Source organism: Cherax quadricarinatus, unplaced genomic scaffold, assembly GCF_038502225.1.
Source record: "Cherax quadricarinatus isolate ZL_2023a unplaced genomic scaffold, ASM3850222v1 Contig239, whole genome shotgun sequence".
NCBI lineage: Eukaryota > Metazoa > Arthropoda > Malacostraca > Decapoda > Parastacidae > Cherax > Cherax quadricarinatus.
Window position 1 is genome coordinate 165,598 of NW_027195265.1, and position 23,780 is coordinate 189,377.

The 23,780-nt window shown below is 39.5% G+C and overlaps 1 protein-coding gene across 1 annotated transcript in view; it reads left to right on the forward strand.

Annotated features, from left to right (window-relative positions):
* The first annotated feature begins 221 nt into the window (after positions 1–221).
* Positions 222–23,780, forward strand: part of LOC128701010 (probable rRNA-processing protein EBP2 homolog) — a 49,338-nt gene continuing 25,779 nt past the window's right edge. The window contains exons 1-5 of the mRNA XM_070080230.1: positions 222–301; positions 6,155–6,280; positions 18,478–18,564; positions 19,902–20,009; positions 22,329–22,559. Coding sequence (XP_069936331.1) covers positions 6,191–6,280; positions 18,478–18,564; positions 19,902–20,009; positions 22,329–22,559 — 516 coding nt within the window. The 5' untranslated portion in view covers positions 222–301; positions 6,155–6,190. The remainder of the gene's footprint in view (positions 302–6,154; positions 6,281–18,477; positions 18,565–19,901; positions 20,010–22,328; positions 22,560–23,780) is intronic.

Below are 23,780 nucleotides of genomic sequence, written 5' to 3' on the forward strand. Positions count from 1 at the left end.
GCCTAAAACAAGTTGCGCCTCTTAAAAAACCATCTCATAAACGAGAAAACAAAAAAAAAACACTAAAACCCAACACCCAGACAAAAAAAAAACATTAAAAATAAACATCAAAGAAGAAATCAATAAAAATCTCGCCTTTATTTCGCCTTTAAGACCAAAAATTATGATTAAAATGATGATAAAATAATTAATTCTCAATAAGACAACCCGGATTTACGACCAAAATTTGTAAACAAACTCACGTGAAGATTTGTGGCCAAAATTGTCTCGTGATCAGTTTTTTGGCGAAAAAAAAGATATTGTGGGTATTTTTTCGATTTTTTTTCGTTTTTGATGTGTTAATGAGGTTGTTAAGGGCGGATTGAGGGTTGTTAGAGGTTGTTAGAGGGTTGTTAAGGGAGTAATAAGGGAGATGAGAGGCGGCAGATGCTCAGGGGGAGAGCTCTTGATCCGAGATCAGCTCTGCTTCCTTGGATCTAGGAGATCAGCTCTGCTTCCTTGGATCTAGGAGATCAGCTCTGCTTCCTTGGATCTAGGAGATCAGCTCTGCTTCCTTGGATCTAGGAGATCAGCTCTGCTTCCTTGGATCTAGGAGATCAGCTCTGCTTCCTTGGATCTTGGAGATCAGCTCTGCTTCCTTGGATCTAGGAGATCAGCTCTGCTTCCTTGGATCTAGGAGATCAGCTCTGCTTCCTTGGATCTTGGAGATCAGCTCTGCTTCCTTGGATCTAGGAGATCAGCTCTGCTTCCTTGGATCTTGGAGATCAGCTCTGCTTCCTTGGATCTTGGAGATCAGCTCTGCTTCCTTGGATCTAGGAGATCAGCTCTGCTTCCTTGGATCTTGGAGATCAGCTCTGCTTCCTTGGATCTTGGAGATCAGCTCTGCTTCCTTGGATCTAGATTCATTAACTTCCAGGGTAAAAGGATCTTGATCCGAGGTGGTTGATCACTATGACTCCTTGGATCAAACCTAATTACCTCCCATACACCCCAGGACACAAGGGTCTTGATCCGAGGAGGTGGAGCACACCTCTGCTTCCTTGGATCAAACCACATGCAGCCCAGGGACTGTATGAGCCCCTACAGGTTTAGCTCTCACCCTCATTATAACTCCTATTTAATTATAATTTCCTTATCTATTCTTTATTAAATAATTAATTTGTAATTGTTATTCTCTGTTATTCTCTTTGTTATTCTCTTCGTTATTCTCTTCATTATTCTCTTTCTAATTATTCTTCATTATTCTCTCTGTTATTTTCTTTACAATGTATTCAGACAATAATGATGGAAAAACAAAACCGTGACTTCGGTTTTAAAAAACGACTGTGTATTTTCGTATGTTTTTTATTGTTTTATGCTGTGTTTCTTGGTTTCATTTAATGGAAGATATATTACAGAAATTGAGGTAATTTTAATTTGTTTCAGGACTGAAAGTAACTTAATATTGAGCTCAAAATAGCAGAAATGTTGGATTTTTGCCAATATTCCAGAAACACAAATTAGGTCAATCATTAAGTACACATCCAACTGGCCAGTCTAATACGGCTTCATAAATGCACTCAAATTATTTATACAATTATTACAATGATGCAATAATCTGCATAAAAGTAAATCTTCAATTTTTTTTTGGTGTGAATCTAGTGTCAATGATAAGATTGTTGAAATTAACACTGTACTCGGTATTAAAATGTTGAGAAACGAACCAGACACTGTCACAGTGAATCTTACCAAGTGTCTAGAGGTAAATACACACAGATCTAAATGGATTGTGAAAACGTGCAGTTGCATTAAGTTTTATAACCTGCATGAACTGTATCACTGTAGGCAACAAGAGCATTTCACCCCTCCATGGAAGATGTGTTCATTTAATATCACATACCTACAAGTCCCTCCCAAGAAGCTCATTGCTAGTAATCCCTTCCTTAAATCTCTTGTTAGAGCAACTGCTCAAGAAGAAATTTCTCAGCTAGCTGGTAGTAACAAGTTATCACAAGTTATATACACTGATGGATCTAAACAGGAGTCTTCTGGCAGGGCTGCATCTGCTCTTGTTGCCACCTCCAGCAGGAGTCTACTGGCAGGGCTACATCTACTCTTGTTATCACCTCCAGCAGGAGTCTACTGGCAGGGCTACATCTACTCTTGTTATCACCTCCAGCAGGAGTCTACTGGCAGGGCTGCATCTGCTCTTGTTGCCACCTCCAGCAGGAGTCTACTGGCAGGGCTACATCTACTCTTGTTATCACCTCCATCAGGAGTCTACTGGCAGGGCTACATCTACTCTTGTTATCACCTCCATCAGGAGTCTACTGGCAGGGCTACATCTACTCTTGTTGCCACCTCCAGCAGGAGTCTACTGGCAGGGCTACATCTGCCCTTGTTGCTACCTCCTTTGTTAAGGACGATAATAAATTTGTTGAGACAGACAAAAGAATTAACAACTGGGCGTCTACACTGCAAACTGAATTGTTTGCAATCCTAATGGCGCTAAAGCTAACCTATGACACTGAGCTTGACTCTATCATCATTACTGATTCCATGTCATCATTAACTCATATAATGACTAACAACATGCTTACTGGAGAAGCCAGATATAGATACTTAAAAATCCGAGAAAAGGTAATTAATTTACAATTGTTATGGATGCCATCGCGCATTGGATTACTCTTTCATGATAAAGTTGATATGTTAGCCAAGAAGAGTATCCAGAAGGAGGATGTAGTATACAACTTTGGTATAACTGTGTCTAGCATTACCAGTAATATTAGGAGAGAAGTGAATAATGAAGCCCGAGTTGATCTATAACTCACTATGATAACATGAACGTAGATAAGCATGTTTATGGAGCAACTTGCAATGTGAACAGACTGACTGATGTTGTAGTGGCCAGACTTAGGCTTGGTTACAAGTACTGACTGATGTTGTAGTGGCCAGACTTAGGCTTGGTTACAAGTACTGACTGATGTTGTAGTGGCCAGACTTAGGCTTGGTTACAAGTACTGACTGATGTTGTAGTGGCCAGACTTAGGCTTGGTTACAAGTACTGACGTGATGTTGTAGTGGTCAGACTTAGGCTTGGTTACAAATACTGACTGATGTTGTAGTGGCCAGACTTAGGCTTGGTTACAAGTACTTCTGGCAGTTTGGGAGACACACAGATGATGATCAAACTAAATGTAAATTATGTGACCAGACATATGGTCACTGTCTTGAACACTATGTGCTTAATTGTCCACTTATTGAGGAATACAGAGACAGACAGTATAATAACCTATGTGACATGTCAAGATATCTTATTAACCCCTTGACTGTCGCAACCCCCAATCCTGAGGTATCTCCTGGTGTCGCAAAATTTCAAAAAAAGAGAAGAAAAATATTTTTTCATATGAAATGACAGAGAATCTTTTTCCGATTGTAATGATACAAAAAAAAAAAACGAAATTTGATGGAAAACTGACGAAATTACGCTCTTGTGAAGTTAGCGACCTCGGTGATATTTACAAATCGGTGATTTCGCCCACTTTGAGCCCTATTTTTGGCTAATTGCATTGTTTCAGTCGACCAAATTCATAGCTATTTCCTTAGAACTCCATTTTTCTATCAACTGAGTACAAGAAACTGCCCATTTACCAATTTCAACTACCCAATAATGTGGTCAGAAATTTGCAATTTGGCCAATTTCAGGAAAATTAAAAAATATGACAATTCCAAAATAAGGTCCAGAATGAACAATGCAGACATTCCTGGCTCTAAAATAACATTTTCTTTGTTCATCAGTCATGTCTCCAGGACCCTCTGATATTACTCTTGCTTTCTATTTTGAATTTTTATTCAAACAAAAAATAGAAGATTTACTGTTATGCAGACTACTGCAATATTGTAATAATTGTATAAATAACATCAACCCATTCATGACTGCATATTAGAATGGCTAGTTGGACATTTATTGGACAATGACATCATTTGTTTACTTTTGAACATCGGCAAAAATCAAACATTTCCCCTACTTTGAGCTCCATTTCCAGGTTCTTTTTATAGTAAAATCAATCAAAATCACCTCTATTTCTATAATATGTTTTCCATTCTATCAAATGAGACCAAGAAAACGAGAATACAACCATAAATACTATACGAAAATAGACCACAAAGTCGGCATTTTAATTAAAAAAACGGTCGGAGTTTTTTTTTTCTCATTATGCACTGCGTGCTCCAGGATTTTTTTTATATGGTGCACACTGACCACACAGACCCATTCTCTCACATGTGGGCCTACCAGCTTTCTCCTTCTTGATTTGAAGCCGCTAGAATTTATGAGTATATATACGTCAAACACGGTACCTCGTAAGACATATATACGGCCGCGACAGTCAAAGGGTTAATGAAAATGAGATACCAGATATATTAAGCCAATTTCCTAAATTTGCTTGTAACAGATAAGTGAACTGTAGATATATGTAAATCCAATTGTATACCTGTTAACCCTTTTTGGGCCTAGTTCCTAGGCCTTTTTTGTATCCATATCCCATATCCATATGGGAAGTACAGTGCCTGCACTCTGAAGGAGGGGTGTTAATGTTGCAGTTTAAAAACTGTAGTGTAAAGCACCCTTCTGGCAAGACAGTGATGGAGTGAATGATGGTGAAAGTTTTTCTTTTTCGGGCCACCCTGCCTTGGTGGGAATCGGCCAGTGTGTTAATAAATAATAAAAAATGTTCTTGCTCTACCGTCCACAGGGTGGATACGGGGTGCACAATATACTAGCCAGTTCGGTGGTAAAATCTAATCTGAATAAAAATTCAAAATTAATATCAAATGTAATAGATGTTGCCTGGGTAAGGGCGAGGAAGTGATAAAACTTGTAGTAGTTGATGTAGGGTTCTGGTGTGGCTGCTGAGAAGAATTTCGTTAGTGTGGTCTGCTTTGTAATTTCCTTTCTGCCTTCACGAATTTCACGACAGTATCGTAAAAGTTTGTTCATTCCCCATTCTGTTTTCGTGAACCCTTCAACACTGGGGTCCATAGCCTCTAGTTCCATCATGAGTGAATTTGCTTTCTCGAACACGCTAGCTAACCCCTTTATAGTGAACTTCTTTTGTACTTCTTCCACTCTTTTTTTTTTCTCTTCCAAGTGATGCTTAGCTTCCATCTCTGTTAAATCTTCGTTAGCTCTCCCTCGACATTTTCCACTAATTGTTGAATATCTTCCACTTCAACATCTAAATTAAGCTCATTAGCAAGTTCCACAATTTTTTTTATTTATGACATCAAGAGGTTCATCTTTATAAAACCCTTGAAAAATATTCACGAAAACTTTTAGGCATTTTTTCCATATGCCTTGCATACACTTCTGTCAATCCTTCTCAAGCTGATGCAATGTTCTTTATGCATTATATTGTAAAATGTATGATTTCCAAAAGTCATGAAGGGCTATTTCATCATCTTCTGTTAGCTTTGGACAAAGTTGTGTGCAAATACAGTGGACCTCCGCTTTACGATCAGCTCCCAATGCGACCAATTATGTAAGTGTATTTATGTAAGTGCGTTTGTACGTGTATGTTTGGGGGTCTGAAATGGACTAATTAATTCACAATATTCCTTATGGGAACAAATTCGTTCAGTAATGGCACCTGAACATACTTCTGGAATGAAATAATATCGTAAGCCGGGGGTCCACTGTAGTATGCCCTGAACCTAACTGTATCCCCGTGGTCCACTGGCTGTAGGACAGAAGTCTTGTTTTTAGGCAGATACATTACCCTTACATCCTGGTGTAGATCATCAAAATGCTCGGCTTTGAAACTGGGTAATCATATCCCAACCTTAATTAATAATTATCTGCTTATTTGTTCTTTTAATTCCTGAATTTATTGTTTATAAGCCTTTAAAGTCCTTATACATAAGTAATTATTTGATTATTGCTGTTGTAGTCCTTAAGTTAGGCTTAAATTTGCCTGAAATGCATCATAAAGTTGGAATGTTGTAAGTTGAACCATCGTAAAGGTGAAATACTGTGTTCTATACAAGTTTTGGAGGTTGGAAGGGGACTTGCCTAGCACGGGTAAACTCTAGGCCTAGTATAGGCCTGTGCTAGGTCTTCATTCATATGATAGTAACAAATAGAACATTGACTAAATCCCATACGCGTTTTCGACAGATTGCGGACGCGCAGGATCAACTTCCACTAGGGATAATGTTTGTTGACAGTGAAGCAGACTCCACTGAGATGGATTACTCCGACATAAATGACCAGGAGTTGTCGGAGGATGACTCCGACGTGGAGGTAACTAATATTGAATTATATTTATGCAATATTGCAGGTGCCTGATGATGTCTTGATTGCAGCATGAAAGGCCTAGAGCTATTATTCAACTCTCCCTGTTGTTATTTTGCATATACAGTAGGACCCCGCTTTATGGTGTTTCACTATACAGCTTTCCTCTAATATGGACATTTCAAATTATGACCAAAACTCGCTATATGGCTCCCCCCGTCTTTCTAATGCGGTCACCGCGCCCCACCCGGTTAGTTTACGTTCTCTGTGAACACATCTCTCTATTATGTCTGGAAACTTTCAAAAATTTCAAATGTTTTAATTAAAGTTACTGGATATTTTACATGTACTCTGATAATTATACTTATGTGTAGCTGTACCTAAATATACTTACACACTGCTGGCGTGCAGGTACACATTAAAATCGCTAAGAGTCTCTTTACTCGACTCTATATAATAATCTCTTGGGCGCATTCAATGTCGTATATTACGTAATATAGACATTTCCATAAATCCATCTATGATATTTTTTTCAAAATTATGTAATAAACACGCTATGTAATACAGGAAGGCCCCGCTTTACGGCGTTTCACTTTACGGCATTCCGCTAATACGGACATTTCAAATTATGACCAAAACTCGCTATATGGCTCCCCCCACCTGACTTTCTAATACGGTCACCGTGCCCCACCCTGTTTGTTAACATTCTCCATGAGCTCAGTAAGCACTAAGTCTCTCCATTTTGTCTGGAAACTCCAAAATTTCAAATGTTTTTAAAAGTTATTTCATATTTTATATATACTCTGATAATTATACTTATGTATACCTGTACCTAAATAAACTTACATACATTGAGTCATTTAAATGTCGTATATTACGTTAATATACACATTTTCATTAATCCATCCATGATATTTTTTTCAAAATTATATAATAAACACGATGCATAACATATAAATAAGATAAATACACCCCACAGTAGAATAAATAAACAAATGTGAGATGTGAGCAGACGACTTGCACAAGTGGTGATAATAACAATACTGAGTCTCATTAAATGTCGTATATTACGGTAATATACACATTTTCATTAATCCATCCATGATATTTTTTTCAAAATTATATAATAAACACGATGCATAACATATAAATAAGATAAATACACCCCACAGTAGAATAAATAAACATAAATGTGAGCTGTGGTAGCAGACGACTTCCACAAGTGGTGATAATAACAATAGTCACGGAGTCTCATTAAATGTCGTATATTACGGTAATATACACATTTTCATTAATCCATCCATGATATTTTTTTCAAAATTATATAATAAACACGATACATAACATAAAAAGATGATAAATACACCCCACAATAGAATAAATAAACATAAATATAAGATGTGGGAGCCTGGTTTGTTTACATAACTCTGCGCCTGTTACCTCTCATGTACTCATTCTTTCTCTCTCTCATTTATTCGTTTTATCTCATTTACTTACTCCTGACCCTACATTAAGACTACAAATATTTTAAGGTAAGTAATGAGTGAACTGTATATACATTTTATCGCTCTGGGATGCTTAAATATCATAGAATAGTATGTGTGGGTGGGGTGGCCTGGTGAGGCTATTACAATACATACCACACTTGATTTCTTACAATAAATACTACTTGTCTCACCCTAGATTAAGACTATAAATATTTTAAGGTAAGTAATGAGTGCACTATGTGTGTATTGTACTTTTTTATTGTTTTTTGATGCCTGGTTCTATTGCTAACTTAATATATGTTAGTGTAAACTTGTTATCTAGTGTTTGTATGCATTTATAAGTGGAAAAAAAGGGTGTTCCACTTTACGGCGATTTCCGCTTTATGGCGGTAGCCTGGAACCTAACCTGCCGTATAAGTGGGGCCTTCCTGTATATAAACATGATACATACACCCACAGTATAAAAATTGACATAAATATGAGATATGTTTACTAAGCGATTGGTGGGAGGGTCGGAAGAATTACATTTTCTCTAGTCAAACACCAGTATCTTAACTGTAGAAAAATATTCCTTTCGTATGCCTTCACTCTGTTGCTATTCACGACCCTTGTGGGTTTAGCGCTTCTTTTTTATTATGATAATAATATCACCATTCCTTCAAAAAATGATGTTACATGAGAATGGAAGTGTTGGTCTTTATTTATTCTACTGTACAACTGTGGAGACAGCTTGTACACAATGTAAGGTGTTTCCATGAACGTGTATCAACCATAACCAGACGCTTCGTCCGTTTGTTTACACAGTGGGTGGGGTGGCCCGGCGGGCTACCCTATACCTCCCACGTGACTTTCTGCAAATAAATACTTTTCACCTCTCACCCTACATTAAGACTGTTAACACTACAGATATTTTAAGGTAAGTAATGAGTGTACTGTATATGCATTTTATCACTCTAGAGTGCTTTGTGTCATAGTATATTATGTGCAGGAGGGGGTGGCCAGGAGGGCTACCACACCTGACTTCTTACAATAAATACTACTCACCTTTTGCTCTACATTAAGACTACAAATATTTTGAGATAAATAATGAGTTTATGGTGTGTGTATTTTACTGTTTATTGCTTTTAATGCCTAGTTCTATTGCTTACTTAATATATGTTAGTGTAAACTTGTTATCTGCCATTTATATGCATTTATAATTGGAAAAAAAATGGCGTTCTGCTTTCCGGTGGTAACCTGGAACCTAACTTGCTGTATAAGAGGGGCCCTACTGTGTGTGTGTTTGTATAAATATATATATAATATATATGTATGTATATATATATATATATGTATGTATATATATATGTATATATGTATATATATATATATGTATATATATATGTATATATGTATATATGTATATATATATGTATATATGTATATATGTATATATGTATATATGTATATATGTATATATATATGTATATATGTATATATATATATATATATGTATATATATATATATGTATATGTATATATATATATATATATATACTATATATATATATATATATAGAGGTAGTAGGTTGGTAGACAGCAACCACCCAGGGAGGTACTACCATCCTGTAATTGTTTTACATGATGGTAGGATTGCTGGTGTCTTTTGTCTGTCTCATAAATATGCAAGATTACAGGCATGTCTTGCTACTTCTACTTACACTTAGGTCACACTACACATACATGTACACGTTTATTTATACACACTCATCTGAGTTTTCTTTGATTTTATCTTAATAGTTCTTGGTCTTATTACTTTTCCTTTTATATCCATGGGGAATTGGAATAAGAATCTTTCCTCCGTAAGCCATGCGTGTTGTAAAAGTCAACTAAAATGCCGGGAACAATGGGCTAGTAACCTCTTTTCCTGTAAAGATTACTAAAAAGAATAAGAAGAAGAAAATTGTCAAAGTGGGAAGTCTGAATGTGCGTGGATGTTGTGCAAATGATAAGAAAGAGATGATTGTGGATGTTATGAATGAGAAGAAGCTGGATGTCCTGGCTTTAAGTGAAACGAAGCTGAAGGGGGTCGGAGAGTTTCAATGGAGAGGAATAAATGGGATTAGGTCAGGGGTTTCAAATAGAGTTAGAGCTAAAGAAGGAGTAGCAATAATGTTGAAGGATAAGCTATGGCAGGAAAAGAGGGACTATAAATGTATTAATTCAAGGATTTTGTGGAGTAAAATAAAGATTGGATGTGAAAAGTGGGTTATAATAAGCGTGTATGTACCTGGAGAAGAGAGAAGTGTAGAGGAGAGAGAGAGATTCTGGGAAATGTTGAGTGAATGCGTGGGGAGTTTTGAATCAAGTGTGAGAGTAATGGTGGTTGGGGATTTCAATGCTAAAGTGGGTAAAAATGTTATGGAGGGAGTAGTAGGTAAATTTGGGGTGCCAGGGGTAAATGTAAATGGGGAGCCTTTAATTGAGCTATGTGTAGAAAGAGATTTGGTAATAAGTAATACATATTTTATGAAAAAGAGGATAAATAAATATACAAGGTATGATGTAGCACGTAATGAAAGTAGTTTGTTAGATTATGTATTGGTGGATAAAAGGTTGATGGGTAGGCTCCAGGATGTACATGTTTATAGAGGGGCAACTGATATATCGGATCATTATTTAGTTGTAGCTACAGTTAGAGTAAGAGGTAGATGGGAAAAGAGGAAGGTGGCAACAAGTAAGAGGGAGGTGAAAGTGTATAAACTAAGGGAGGAGGAAGTTCGGGGGAGATATAAGCGACTGTTGGTAGAAAGGTGGGCTAGTGTAAGTATGAGTAGTGGGGGGGTTGAGTAGTGGGGGTTGAGTGGGGGGTTGAGTAGTGGGGGGGTTGAGTAGTGGGGGGGTTGAAGAGGGTTGGAACAGTTTTAAAAATGTAGTATTAGAATGTGGGGCAGAAGTTTGTGGTTATAGGAGGGTGGGGGCAGGAGGAAAGAGGAGTGATTGGTGGAATGATGAAGTAAAGGGTGTGATAAAAGAGAAAAAGTTAGCTTATGAGAGGTTTTTATAAAGCAGAAGTGTTATAAGAAAAGCAGAGTATATGGACAGTAAAAGAAAGGTGAAGAGAGTGGTGAGAGAGTGCAAAAGGAGAGCAGATGATAGAGTGGGAGAGGCACTGTCAAGAAATTTTAATGAAAATAAGAAAAAAATTTGGAGTGAGTTAAACAAGTTAAGAAAGCCTAGGGAAAGTATGGATTTGTCAGTTAAAAACAGAGTAGGGGAGTTAGTAGATGGGGAGATGGAGGTATTAGGTAGATGGCGAGAATATTTTGAGGAACTTTTAAATGTTGAGGAAGAAAGGGAGATGGTAATTTCATGCACTGGTCAGGGAGGTATACCATCTTTTAGGAGTGAAGAAGAGCAGAATGTAAGTGTGGGGGAGGTACGTGAGGCATTACGTAGAATGAAAGGGGGTAAAGCAGCTGGAACTGATGGGATCATGACAGAAATGTTAAAAGCAGGGGGGATATAGTGTTGGAGTGGTTGGTACTTTTGTTTAATAAATGTATGAAAGAGGGGAAGGTACCTAGGAATTGGCGGAGAGCATGTATAGTCCCTTTATATAAAGGGAAAGGGGACAAAAGAGATGGTAAAAATTATGGAGGAATAAGTTTATTGAGTATACCAGGAAAAGTGTATGGTAGGGTTATAATTGAAAGAATTAGAGGTAAGACAGAATGTAGGATTGCGGATGAGCAAGGAGGTTTCAGAGTGGGTAGGGGATGTGTAGATCAAGTGTTTACATTGAAGCATATATGTGAACAGTATTTAGATAAAGGTAGGGAAGTTTTTATTGCATTTATGGATTTAGAAAAGGCATATGAGAGAGTGGATAGGGGAGCAATGTGGGAGATGTTGCAAGTATATGGAATAGGTGGTAACCTGGAGTTTACCTGGAGAGAGTTCCGGGGGTCAATGCCCCCGCGGCCCGGTCTGTGACCAGGCCTCCTGGTGGATCAGAGCCTGATCAACCAGGCTGTTGCTGCTGGCTGCACGCAAACCAACGTACGAGCCACTGCCCGGCTGATCAGGAACTGACTTCAGGTGCTTGTCCAGTGCCAGCTTGAAGACTGCCAGGGGTCTGTTGGTAATCCCCCTTATGTGTGCTGGGAGGCAGTTGAACAGTCTCGGGCCCCTGACACTTATTGTATGGTCTCTTAACGTGCTAGTGACACCCCTGCTTTTCATTGGGGGGATGGTGCATCGTCTGCCAAGTCTTTTGCTTTCGTAGTGAGTGATTTTCGTGTGCAAGTTCGGTACTAGTCCCTCTAGGATTTTCCAGGTGTATATAATCATGTATCTCTCCCTCCTGCGTTCCAGGGAATACAGGTTTAGGAACCTCAAGCGCTCCCAGTAATTGAGGTGTTTTATCTCCGTTATGCGCGCCGTGAAAGTTCTCTGTACATTTTCTAGGTCGGCAATTTCACCTGCCTTGAAAGGTGCTGTTAGTGTGCAGCAATAAATGCTGTAAAGAGTTTTTATGAGGATAGTGAGGCTCAGGTTAGGGTGTGTAGAAGAGAGGGAGAATACTTCCCGGTAAAAGTAGGTCTTAGACAGGGATGTGTAATGTCACCATGGTTGTTTAATATATTTATAGATGGGGTTGTAAAAGAGGTAAATGCTAGGGTGTTCGGGAGAGGGGTGGGATTAAATTATGGGGAATCAAATTCAAAATGGGAATTAACACAGTTACTTTTTGCTGATGATACTGTGCTTATGGGAGATTCTAAAGAAAAATTGCAAAGGTTAGTGGATGAGTTTGGGAATGTGTGTAAAGGTAGAAAGTTGAAAGTGAACATAGAAAAGAGTAATGTGATGAGGGTATCAAATGATTTAGATAAAGAAAAATTGGATATCAAATTGGGGAGGAGGAGTATGGAAGAAGTGAATGTTTTCAGATACTTGGGAGTTGACGTGTCGGCGGATGGATTTATGAAGGATGAGGTTAATCATAGAATTGATGAGGGAAAAAAGGTGAGTGGTGCATTGAGGTATATGTGGAGTCAAAAAACATTATCTATGGAGGCAAAGAAGGGAATGTATGAAAGTATAGTAATACCAACACTTTTATATGGGTGTGAAGCTTGGGTGGTAAATGCAGCAGCGAGGAGACGGTTGGAGGCAGTGGAGATGTCCTGTCTAAGGGCAATGTGTGGTGTAAATATTATGCAGAAAATTCGGAGTGTGGAAATTAGGAAAAGGTGTGGAGTTAATAAAAGTATTAGTCAGAGGGCAGAAGAGGGGTTGTTGAGGTGGTTTGGTCATTTAGAGAGAATGGATCAAAGTAGAATGACATGGAAAGCATATAAATCTATAGGGGAAGGAAGGCGAGGTAGGGGTCATCCTCGAAAGGGTTGGAGAGAGAGGGTAAATGAGGTTTTGTGGGCAAGGGGCTTAGACTTTTAGCAAGCGTGCGTGAGCGTGTTAGATAGGAGTGAATGGAGACGAATGGTACTTGGGACCTGACGATCTGTTGGAGTGTGAGCAGGGTAATATTTAGTGAAGGGATTCAGGGAAACCGGTTATTTTCATATAGTCGGACTTGAGTCCTGGAAATGGGAAGTACAATGCCTGCACTTTAAAGCAAGAGGCTTACGACTTACATAAGAACATAAGAACATAAGAATGTAGGAACACTGCAGAAGGCCTACTGGCCCATACGAGGCAGGTCCTTATCACAACGACATCTACCTAAAGCTACTCAAGAAATAACTCCCGTACCCCTTGACACCAATCAAACCCAGCCCCTCCCACTCATATATTTGTCCAGTCTCTTCTTAAAGCTACCCAAGGTCCTAACCTCTATCACCCCACTGGGAAGACCGTTCCACGCATCTACAACTCTGTTAGAAAACCAGTACTTACCTATGTCCTTTCTAAATCTAAATTTATCCAACTTAAATCCATTATTCCTGGTTCTTACCTGGTTCGACACCCTCAGTACTTTATTAATGTCTCCCTTGTTTATGCCCGTCATCCACTTATACACTTCAATGATATCTCCCCTCATTCTACGCCTCTCCAGAGAGTGGAGATTTAAGGCTTTAAGTCTATCTTCATACGGGAGGTTCCTTACACAGTAAATCATTTTAGTCATTCTTCTCTGTATGTTCTCTAATGAGTCTATGTCCATCCTGTAGTAAGGGGACCAAAACTGAGCAGCATAATCCAAATGAGGCCTCACTAGTGATGTATAGAGCTGCAAAATAACTTTTGGACTTCTGTTACTTATACTTCTTGAGATAAATCCAAGTAATCTGTTGGCCTTGTTGCGCACACTAAGGCACTGCTGTCTTGGCTTTAGATTTCTGCCTACCATGACTCCCAAGTCTTTTTCACATTCTGTATGACCAAGCTCTACTTTTTATCACAGCTAACCTTAGACGCCATTGTCAATGAGAGCCAACTAGTTAACGAAAGAGTAAACGAGAGAGAGAACAAGATACAGAGTTGAAACAATGTAAGAACACAAACTGAACAGGTAGTGGACGATCACTTGGTCAGGTGAAATAAATGCCTATTAATATGTGTCTACTTTTAGTTCATTCACGTCCGTTTGTGTTTGTAAAACATTTACCTCAATATTTTTTTATTATAATAATAATTACCTCACAATACAAATACTCTTACATTGTGTACAAGTTGTACAAGTTAGTTCAGAATAAACAAACAGCAACACACCATTTTTAGAGTGAATGAAGATAATAATAATAATAATAATACAGTGAACCCCCGATTAACGATATTTTTTCATTCGAGAAGTATGTTCAGGTGCCAGTACTGACCGAATTTGTGCCCATAAGGAATATTGTGAAGTAGATTAGTCCATTTCAGACCCCCAAACATACACGTACAAACACACTTACATAAATACACTTACATAATTGGTCGCATTGGGAAGTGATCGTTAAGCGGGGGTCCACTGTAATAATAATAATATTATTATTAATATTAATAATAATAATATTAATAATTATTATTATTTTTTTTTATTATCACACTGGCCGATTCCCACCAAGGCAGGGTGGTCTACCAAGGCAGGGTGACCCACCAAGGCAGGGTAACCCACCAAGGCAGGGTGACTCACCAAGGCATGGTGGCCCGAAAAAGAAAAACTTTCACCATCATTCACTCCATCACTGTCTTGCCAGAAGGGTGCTTTACACTACAGTTTTTAAACTGCAACATTAACACCCCTCCTTCAGAGTGCAGGCACTGTACTTCCCATCTCCAGGACTCAAGTCCGGCCTGCCGGTTTCCCTGAACCCCTTCATAAATGTTACTTTGCTCACACTCCATTTATGAAGGGGTTCAGGGAAACCGGCAGGCCGGACTTGAGTCCTGGAGATGGGAAGTACAGTGTCTGCACTCTGAAGGAGGGGTGTTAATGTTGCAGTTTAAAAACTGTAGTTTAAAGCACCCTTCTGGCAAGACAGTGATGGAGTGAATGATGGTGAAAGTTTTTCTTTTTCGGGCCACCCTGCCTTGGTGGGAATCGGCCAGTGTGATAATAAAAAAAATAATAATAATAATAATTATTATTATTATTATTATTATTATTTATTATAAAAAGCACTAAACCCACAAGGGTCGTAAATTGCTATACATAGAGTAAAGGCATATGAAAATAATATTTTTCTACAGTTACCCCCTGTTGCGAATAAGAAATTTTTTAAAGAACTTGAGAATGTGGCCTGTTACCATTTATTTCTTATGCAACAAGATTTTTTGATCCGAGTTCTTTAAAGGTATTTTAGAGTCTAGGGGAAATAATTTCAACTGGGAAACTCCATAGAATAATATTCAAATTTATTAAAGTATTTAAATACAATACTTTATCTTCTCTTTGTAGTTAATGTAACTTAATACTTTGTACAATAAATTTACAATATACATTTAGTTCAAAATCATGGAAATGTCACATTAATAAGGAAGTTTAATTATTCTTCCTGTAATTAAGTCTTCATTAACATTTACGTCTTTGTCTTAACAAGACTGTAGACCCAAAATACAAAAGGTACAAGATTTGGCAAGACCTTTGAATCTGGCCGTAAAGTATCTCTATGGATTACTGAACTGACCAAGAATATAAATATCAAAAGAGTCTTTCAGAGCAATTAGGAACAAACTGAGTCAGCTCTAGAGTCCAATTCTCAAAACCATTCAAACTGTACACCGTAAGAGCCAATATACGATCAGTTGTCAGGGCTAGAGCAGGGAGCGGACTGACTCCTTGCCAGTCTGTTGACGCGTTGTCAGGTTGGATCAGCTGACCCAAATGTCAGCCAGCCGGACATAAACAATTGAACAATTCACCGGATAGTTCCGAGACTTAAACTCTGTATACACAAGAAATCCTACCTAACAATAATAATAAAATAATAGTAATAATACCAAAATAGTGATAACAAAATAGTGATAATACCATGGTATTTTTCATATACAGTGGACCCCCGCATACCGTTGGCATCACATAACGTTAAATCCGCATACCGATACATTTTATCACTAAAATTTTGCCTCGCATACCGCTAAAAAACCCGCTCAACACTATTCGTCTGAGACGTGTCTAATGTGCGGCCTGAGCCAGCCTCACATGTTCCGCCGGTGGCATTGTTTACAAGCCAGCCTCCGCGGTAACATCCAAGCATACAATCAGAACATTTTGTATTATTACAGTGTTTTTGGTGATTTTATCTGCAAAATAAGTGACCATGGGCCCCAAGAAAGCTTCTAGTGCCAACGCTATGGTAAAAAGGGTGAGAAATATTATCAAAATACTGTGGTACCATGGTCAACTGCTGATGCTGCTGCTGCTGTAGCACTGTCAGCTGCTGCTGCTGCTGCTGCTGTAGCACTGTCAGCTGCTGCTGCTGCTGTACCACCATCAGCTGCTGCTGCTGCTGTACCACCGTCAGCTGCTGCTGCTGTAGCACTGTCAGCTGCTGCTGCTGCTGTAGTACCGTCTGCTGCTGCTGTAGCATCGTCTGCTGCTGCTGTAGCATTGTCTGCTGCTGCTGTAGCACTGTCAGCTGCTGCTGCTGATGTACCACCGTCAGCTGCTGCTGTAGCATCGTCTCCTGCTGCTGTAGCATCGTCTGCTGCTGCTGTAGCACTGTCAGCTGCTGCTGCTGTAGCACTGTCAACTGCTGCTGCTGCTGTAGCACTGTCAGCTGCTGCTGTACTACCATCAGCTGCTGCTGCTGCTGTACCACCGTCAGCTGCTGCTGCTGCTGTAGTACCGTCTGCTGCTGCTGTAGCATCGTCTGCTGCTGCTGTAGCACTGTCAGCTGCTGCTGCTGCTGTAGCACTGTCAGCTGCTGCTGCTGCTGTAGCATCATCTGCTGCTGCTGTAGCATCATCTGCTGCTGCTGTAGCATCGTCTGCTGCTGCTGTAGCACTGTCAGCTGCTGCTGCTGCTGTACCACCGTCAGCTGCTGCTGCTGCTGCTGCTGTAGTACCGTCTGCTGCTGCTGTAGCATCGTCTACTGCTGCTGTAGCATCGTCTGCTGCTGCTGTAGCACTGTCAGCTGCTGCTGTAGTACCGTCTGCTGCTGCTGTAACATCATCTGCTGCTGCTGTAGCATTGTCTGCTGCTGCTGTAGCACTGTCAGCTGCTGCTGTAGCACTGTCAGCTGCTGCTGCTGCTGCTGCTGTAGCACCGTTGTTAGTGTGGCTTATTGAGAATACCAAGAAACAATTAACCCCAGAGGGTTAGCCACCCAGGATAACCCAAAAAAGTCAGTGTCATCGAAGACTGTCTAACTTATTTCCATTGGGGTCCTTAATCTTGTCTCCCAGGATGCAACCCACACCAGTCGACTAACACCCAGGTGAACAGGGAAAAACGCCTGGAACTAGTGCTCATATTGGTGAGTTTAAAGCCAGCAAAGGTTGGTTTGAGAGATTTAAGAATCGTAGTGGCATACACAGTGTGATAAGGCCTGTTCTGGAAGAAAATGCCAAACAGGACCTACAGTACTCAGGAGGAAAAGGCACTCCCAGGACACAGTGTCTCATCAGTCATTGCTGCATCTTCAATAAAGGTAAGTGTCATTTATTCTTCATTTAGTAGAGTAGTACATGCACAATATATATTGTGCATGTACTACTCTACTATTGTGCATGTATCCTTCTCTTTGTGTGTAGGAAAATGTATATTTCATGTGGTAAAATTTTTTTTTTCATACTTTTGGGTGTCTTGCACGGATTAATTTGATTTCCATTATTTCTTATGGGGAAAATTCATTCGCATAATGATAATTTCGCATAACAATGAGCTCTCAGGAACCGATTAATATCATTATGCGGGGGTCCACTGTATATATATATATATATGTATATATATGTATATATATATATTTATATATATTTATATATATTATATATATATATATATATATATATATTTATATTTATATATATTATATATATATATATATATATATATATATATTTATATGTATATATATATATATATATATATATATATATATATATATTTATATATATTTATATATACGCACACACACAAACACACACACACACACATATAGTATATATATGTATCTTCTATATATACAATAGAGAACAATATACTCTAATTGTTCAGTGGATAATTGACGTTCTGTTCTTGTGCTTGTTCTCGTTCTTGTTGTTGTCATCTTGTTATTGTTCTTGCAGACACAGAGAGCGTTCTCCAGGGGGGACCTCAAGCCAGGGTTGAACGTTCTATCTCAGAAGATCATCAAGGACTACAAGAACGACATTGTGAGTTTCTTCCGCTGCTGCAATTGATCTTTTTAATAATAATAATAATAAGCATTGGGTTCCTGGTCACTATAAACAGTTGTAGCTATAATAAGTGTGCTTGATAGACTACCATCTATTATCATCGTTTGCAACTCAAAACACACACACACACACACACACACACACGTGTGTGTACTGCCGTGTACAACCCCAGTGTAAATGCACATTTTGAAGAATTTGCTATTATGTAAATGTGTAATTTGAGTGTAAATGTGTAAATCTTTCTGCTTTCAACACACTGGCCATATCCCACCGAGGCGGGGGTGGACCACCGAGGCGGGTTGGCCTAAAAGGAAAAACAAAAGTTTTTCCTTTTACATTTAACAATATATACAGGAGAAGGGGTTACTATCCCCTTGCTCCTGGCATTTTAGTCGCCTCTTACAACACGCATGGCTTACGGAGGAAGAATTCTGTTCCACTTCCCCATGGAGGTAAGAGGAAATAAACAAGAACAAGAACTAGAAAGAAAATAGAAGAAAACCCAGAGGGGTGTGTATATATATATGCTTGTACATGTATGTGTAGTGTGACCTAAGTGTAAGTAGAAGTAGCAAGACGTACCTGAAATCTTGCATGTTTATGAGACAGAAAAAAAGACACCAGCAATCCTACCATCATGTAAAACAATTACAGGCTTTCGTTGTACACTCACTTGGCAGGACGGTAGTACCTCCCTGGGCGGTTGCTGTCTACCAACCTACTACCTAGAAATGATACACAAATAACCCGCACATAAAAGAGAGAAGCTTATGACGACGTTTCGGTCTGACTTGGACCATTGACAAAGTCACACTAACCAGAGGTAGAGCAGGACGGCTATATATAGGCAGGAAAAGGTGGTGGTAGTAGTAGTACAAGAATTGTATATAATACTGACCACCTCTTCCTGCCTATATATAGCCGTCCTGCTCCACCTCTGGTTAGTGTGACTTTGTCAATGGTCCAAGTCGGACCGAAACGTCGTCGTAAGCTTCTCTCTTTTATGTGCGGGTTATTTGCGTATCGTTCCAGTCACGGTATTGTGCCTTTTTGTTATTTATTTATCTAGAAATGTGTAAATATATATGTAAATATGTAAATTACTGAATAAATGTGTTTGTTAATATTTAAATATGTAAATGAGAGTGTAAACATATAAATGAGTGTGTAAATGAGTGTAAATAAGAATGTAAACATGTAAATGGTAGTGTAAATATATAAACGAGAGTAAATGTGTAAATAAAGTGTAAATATATAAATAAAGGTGTAAATATTAAATAAGAGTGTATATTGATTTACAGTATTATTTACAGGGTGGATTGAAACAGAAATTGTCAGAGTTCCATCTTCCATTGCCTTGGATTGAACGCTTGGACCTGACCCTTCCACCAGCACCTCTGGCCCCGGAGCTGGATGTTGAGGTGTGTTACTACTGCTTGGAATAGTCTGGGGGTGTGTTAGGATAGGCCTGGGATAGTAAGCTTGGACCTAACCCTTCCACCTCAGCATCCAGCTCCTGGGCCAGGAGCTGGATGTTGAGGTGTGTTACTGCCTGGGATACTCTCTGTTGTGTTAAGATAGGTCTGGGATAGTCTGTGGTGTGTTAAGATAGGTCTGGGATAATTTGTGGTGTGTAAAGATAGGTCTCGGGTAGTCTGTGGTGTGTTAGGATAGGTCTGGGATAATTTGTGGTGTGTTAAGATAGGTCTGGGATAGTCTGTGGTGTGTTAAGATAGGTCTGGGATAGTCTGTGGTGTGTTAAGATAGGTCTGGGATAGTCTGTGGTGTGTTAAGATAGGTCTGGGATAGTCTGTGGTGTGTTAAGATAGGTCTGGGATAGTCTGTGGTGTGTTAAGATAGGTCTGGGATAGTCTGTGGTGTGTTAAGATAGGTCTGGGATAGTCTGTGGTGTGTTAAGATAGGTCTGGAATAGTCTGTGGTGTGTTAAGATAGGTCTGGAATAGTCTGTGGTGTGTTAAGATAGGTCTGGGATAATCTGTGGTGTGTTAAGATAGGTCTGGGATAGTCTGTGGTGTGTTAAGATAGGTCTGGGGTAGTCTGTGGTGTGTTAAGATAGGTCTGGGATAGTCTGTGGTGTGTTAAGATAGGTCTGGGATAGTCTGTGGTGTGTTAAGATAGGTCTGGGATAGTCTGTGGTGTGTTAAGATAGGTCTGGAATAGTCTGTGGTGTGTTAAGATAGGTCTGGAATAGTCTGTGGTGTGTTAAGATAGGTCTGGGATAATTTGTGGTGTGTTAAGATAGGTCTGGGATAGTCTGTGGTATGTTAAGATAGGTCTGGGATAGTCTGTGGTGTGTTAAGATAGGTCTGGGATAATTTGTGGTGTGTTAAGAAGGTCTGGGATAGTTTGTGGTGTGTAAAGATAGGTCTCGGGTAGTCTGTGGTGTGTTAGGATAGGTCTGGGATAGTCTGTGTTATGTCAGGGTGGGTCTGGGATAGTCTGTGTTGTGTTAGGATAGGTCTGGGGTAGTCTGTGTTGTGTTAGGATAAGTCTGGGATAGTCTGTGTTGTGTTAGGATAGGTCTGGGATAGTCTATAGTGTGTTAGGATAGTCGGTAAATACCGAATTACAGAAAATATCAACCTGGATGAGGACTAACAAACTTACTCTCAATATTGACAAAACTTACTGCATTCAGTTTGGTAACAGAGCTGCAGATGTCCCTCTTAACATAATGATAAATGGATCACCTATCACAAAACTCACAGAGGGAAAATTCTTAGGAATCCACCTTGATAATAGACTCAAATTTCAAACACATATACAACAAATTTCCAAAAAAATTTCCAAGACCGTAGACATACTATCGAAGATACGGTACTATGTTCCACAGTCAGCACTCCTGGCCCTATATCACTCACTTATTTACCCCTATCTCACCTATGGAATTTGTGCATGGGGCTCAACAACAACTAACCATCTCAGACCACTAATTACCCAACAAAAGGCTGCAGTTAGAATGATAACAAATTCTCACTACAGGCAGCACACTCCACCAATATTCAATACACTAAACCTACTCACCATACAAAACATCCATACTTATTACTGCACCTATTACATACATAGAACACTTAACTCTGATATTAACCCTCCCCTCAAACATCTCCTTACCAACCTCAACAGAACACATGATCATAACACAAGGCACAGATCACTCTTTGATGTTCCTCGTGTCCATCTCACACTATGCAAAAACTCAATGCACATAAAAGGCCCTAAAATCTGGAATTCATTACCTGTGAATATAAGAGAAACACTGTCTGTTTATAAATTCAAGTCTCTTCTCAAAAATCACTTACTCACCCACAACTAAATAAATACTGAATAATTGTATCTTATAAATGTTTAACCTGTGACCCAATTAAACTTTGTTGTTTTTAATTACATTACCTAACAGAATACTCCATTCTACTGATTACACAGCAACACAGTAAATGACCGTATGACCTGTCTTTGTAATACTCACTTGTACTAAATTGTTATCTGTTTACAATAATTTTTGTACCACTGAATATATCATTGCTTAGTTAATCTTAAGTTAATTTTAAGCCTGCCCATAATGTTATGTATACAAGGGGCTTTGGCATGTTGCACTTTAAAAATTGTATTCCTTGTACTTCTCTGTATCATGTTCAAATAAATAAATAAATAAAATAGGTCTGGGATAGTATGCAAGTCACCATTCTGACCCCAGACTAATGTTGCACACATTGCAGCTGGTGGAGCACGGACAGCGGAGGGAGCGGCAGATGAAGGGTCGCAACAAGGACTTCAGTCTAGAGGATGACCCGGTCCACAACGACTTCAAGCGTGAGATGTTGTTCTACAGGCAGGCCCAGGCGGCGGCCATGGCCGGCCTGCAACGACTGGATGAGCTAGGCCTTCCTGGCCTCCGTCCAGATGACTACTTTGCACAGATGGCCAAGAGTGATGAGCACATGCAGAAGGTTTGTATAGCTCCTGGTCCTTGGTCATTCTGTGAGGACGCCAAGTCGTTCCTCAGGATATTGTGTGTTGTTCAGATACAGCATTTCACACCTACAGTACGTTAACATTCTCTCTTGTCCTTCAGAGTACAAGTACTGTACTACCCTCCTTTGGTACTGTAACATTCTCACTCATCCTTCAGAGTACTAGTACTGTACTACCATCCTTCAGTACTGCAACATTCTCACTCAGCCTTCACAGTACAAGTACTATACTACCCTCCTTTAGTACTGCAACATTCTCACTCAGCCTTCACAGTACAAGTACTGTACTACCCTCCTTTAGTATTGTAATATTCTCACTCATCCTTCACAGTATAGGTATTGTACTACCCACCTCCAGTACTGAAACATTTTCACTCAGTCTTCAGAGTACAGGTACTGTACTACCCACCTCCAGTACTGTAACATTCTCACTCATTCTTCAGAGTACAGGTACTGTTGTTCACCATTATTCCCTGTTGTTCCCCATTGTTCCCCTTGCTCACTGTCATTCCCTGTTGTTCCCCTTGTTCACCATCGTTCCACTCCCCTTTTTCACAGTCATTTCCTCATCCCCATTGTTCTCAGTTCCTCCTTGTTCATAGTCATTCCCTGGTCACCGTCATCCCCTGCTCCACATTGTTCATAGCCATTCCCTGTTGTTCACCATCCTCCCCTGTTGTTCACCATCATTCCCCCTCATTCATTGTCATCCCGTTGTTCACTGTTGTTCCCTGTTCGCTGTCGTTACGTCATTCCCTCTTGTTCACCAACATTCCCTGTAATCCTCCCTCGTTCACTGTCATTTCCCCTTATTTCATGTTGTTCCCCCTCATTCACTGTTGTTACCCCTTGTTCACCATCATTCCCTGTCATCCCCTTGTTCACCCTGGCTCCTAGTTGTTTCCCCTCATTCACTGTCATTTCCTGTTGTTGTCTCTTGTTTACCGTTGTTCCCAGTCATTCCTTTTGTTGACACTCTTGTCTCGCTCCTTGTTCACCATTATTTCCTGTTGTTCTCCTCATTCACCATTGTTCCCTGTTTGCTGTCATCCCCCCTCATTCACCATCGTTCCCCGTCATTTCTCTTGTTAACACTCGTCCAGAACCTTGTTCACCATCATTTCCTGCTGCTCTCATTCTCTGTCAGCTCCTTAATTCACCATTGTTTCCTGTCATCCCTTTCGTTCACCCTCATTC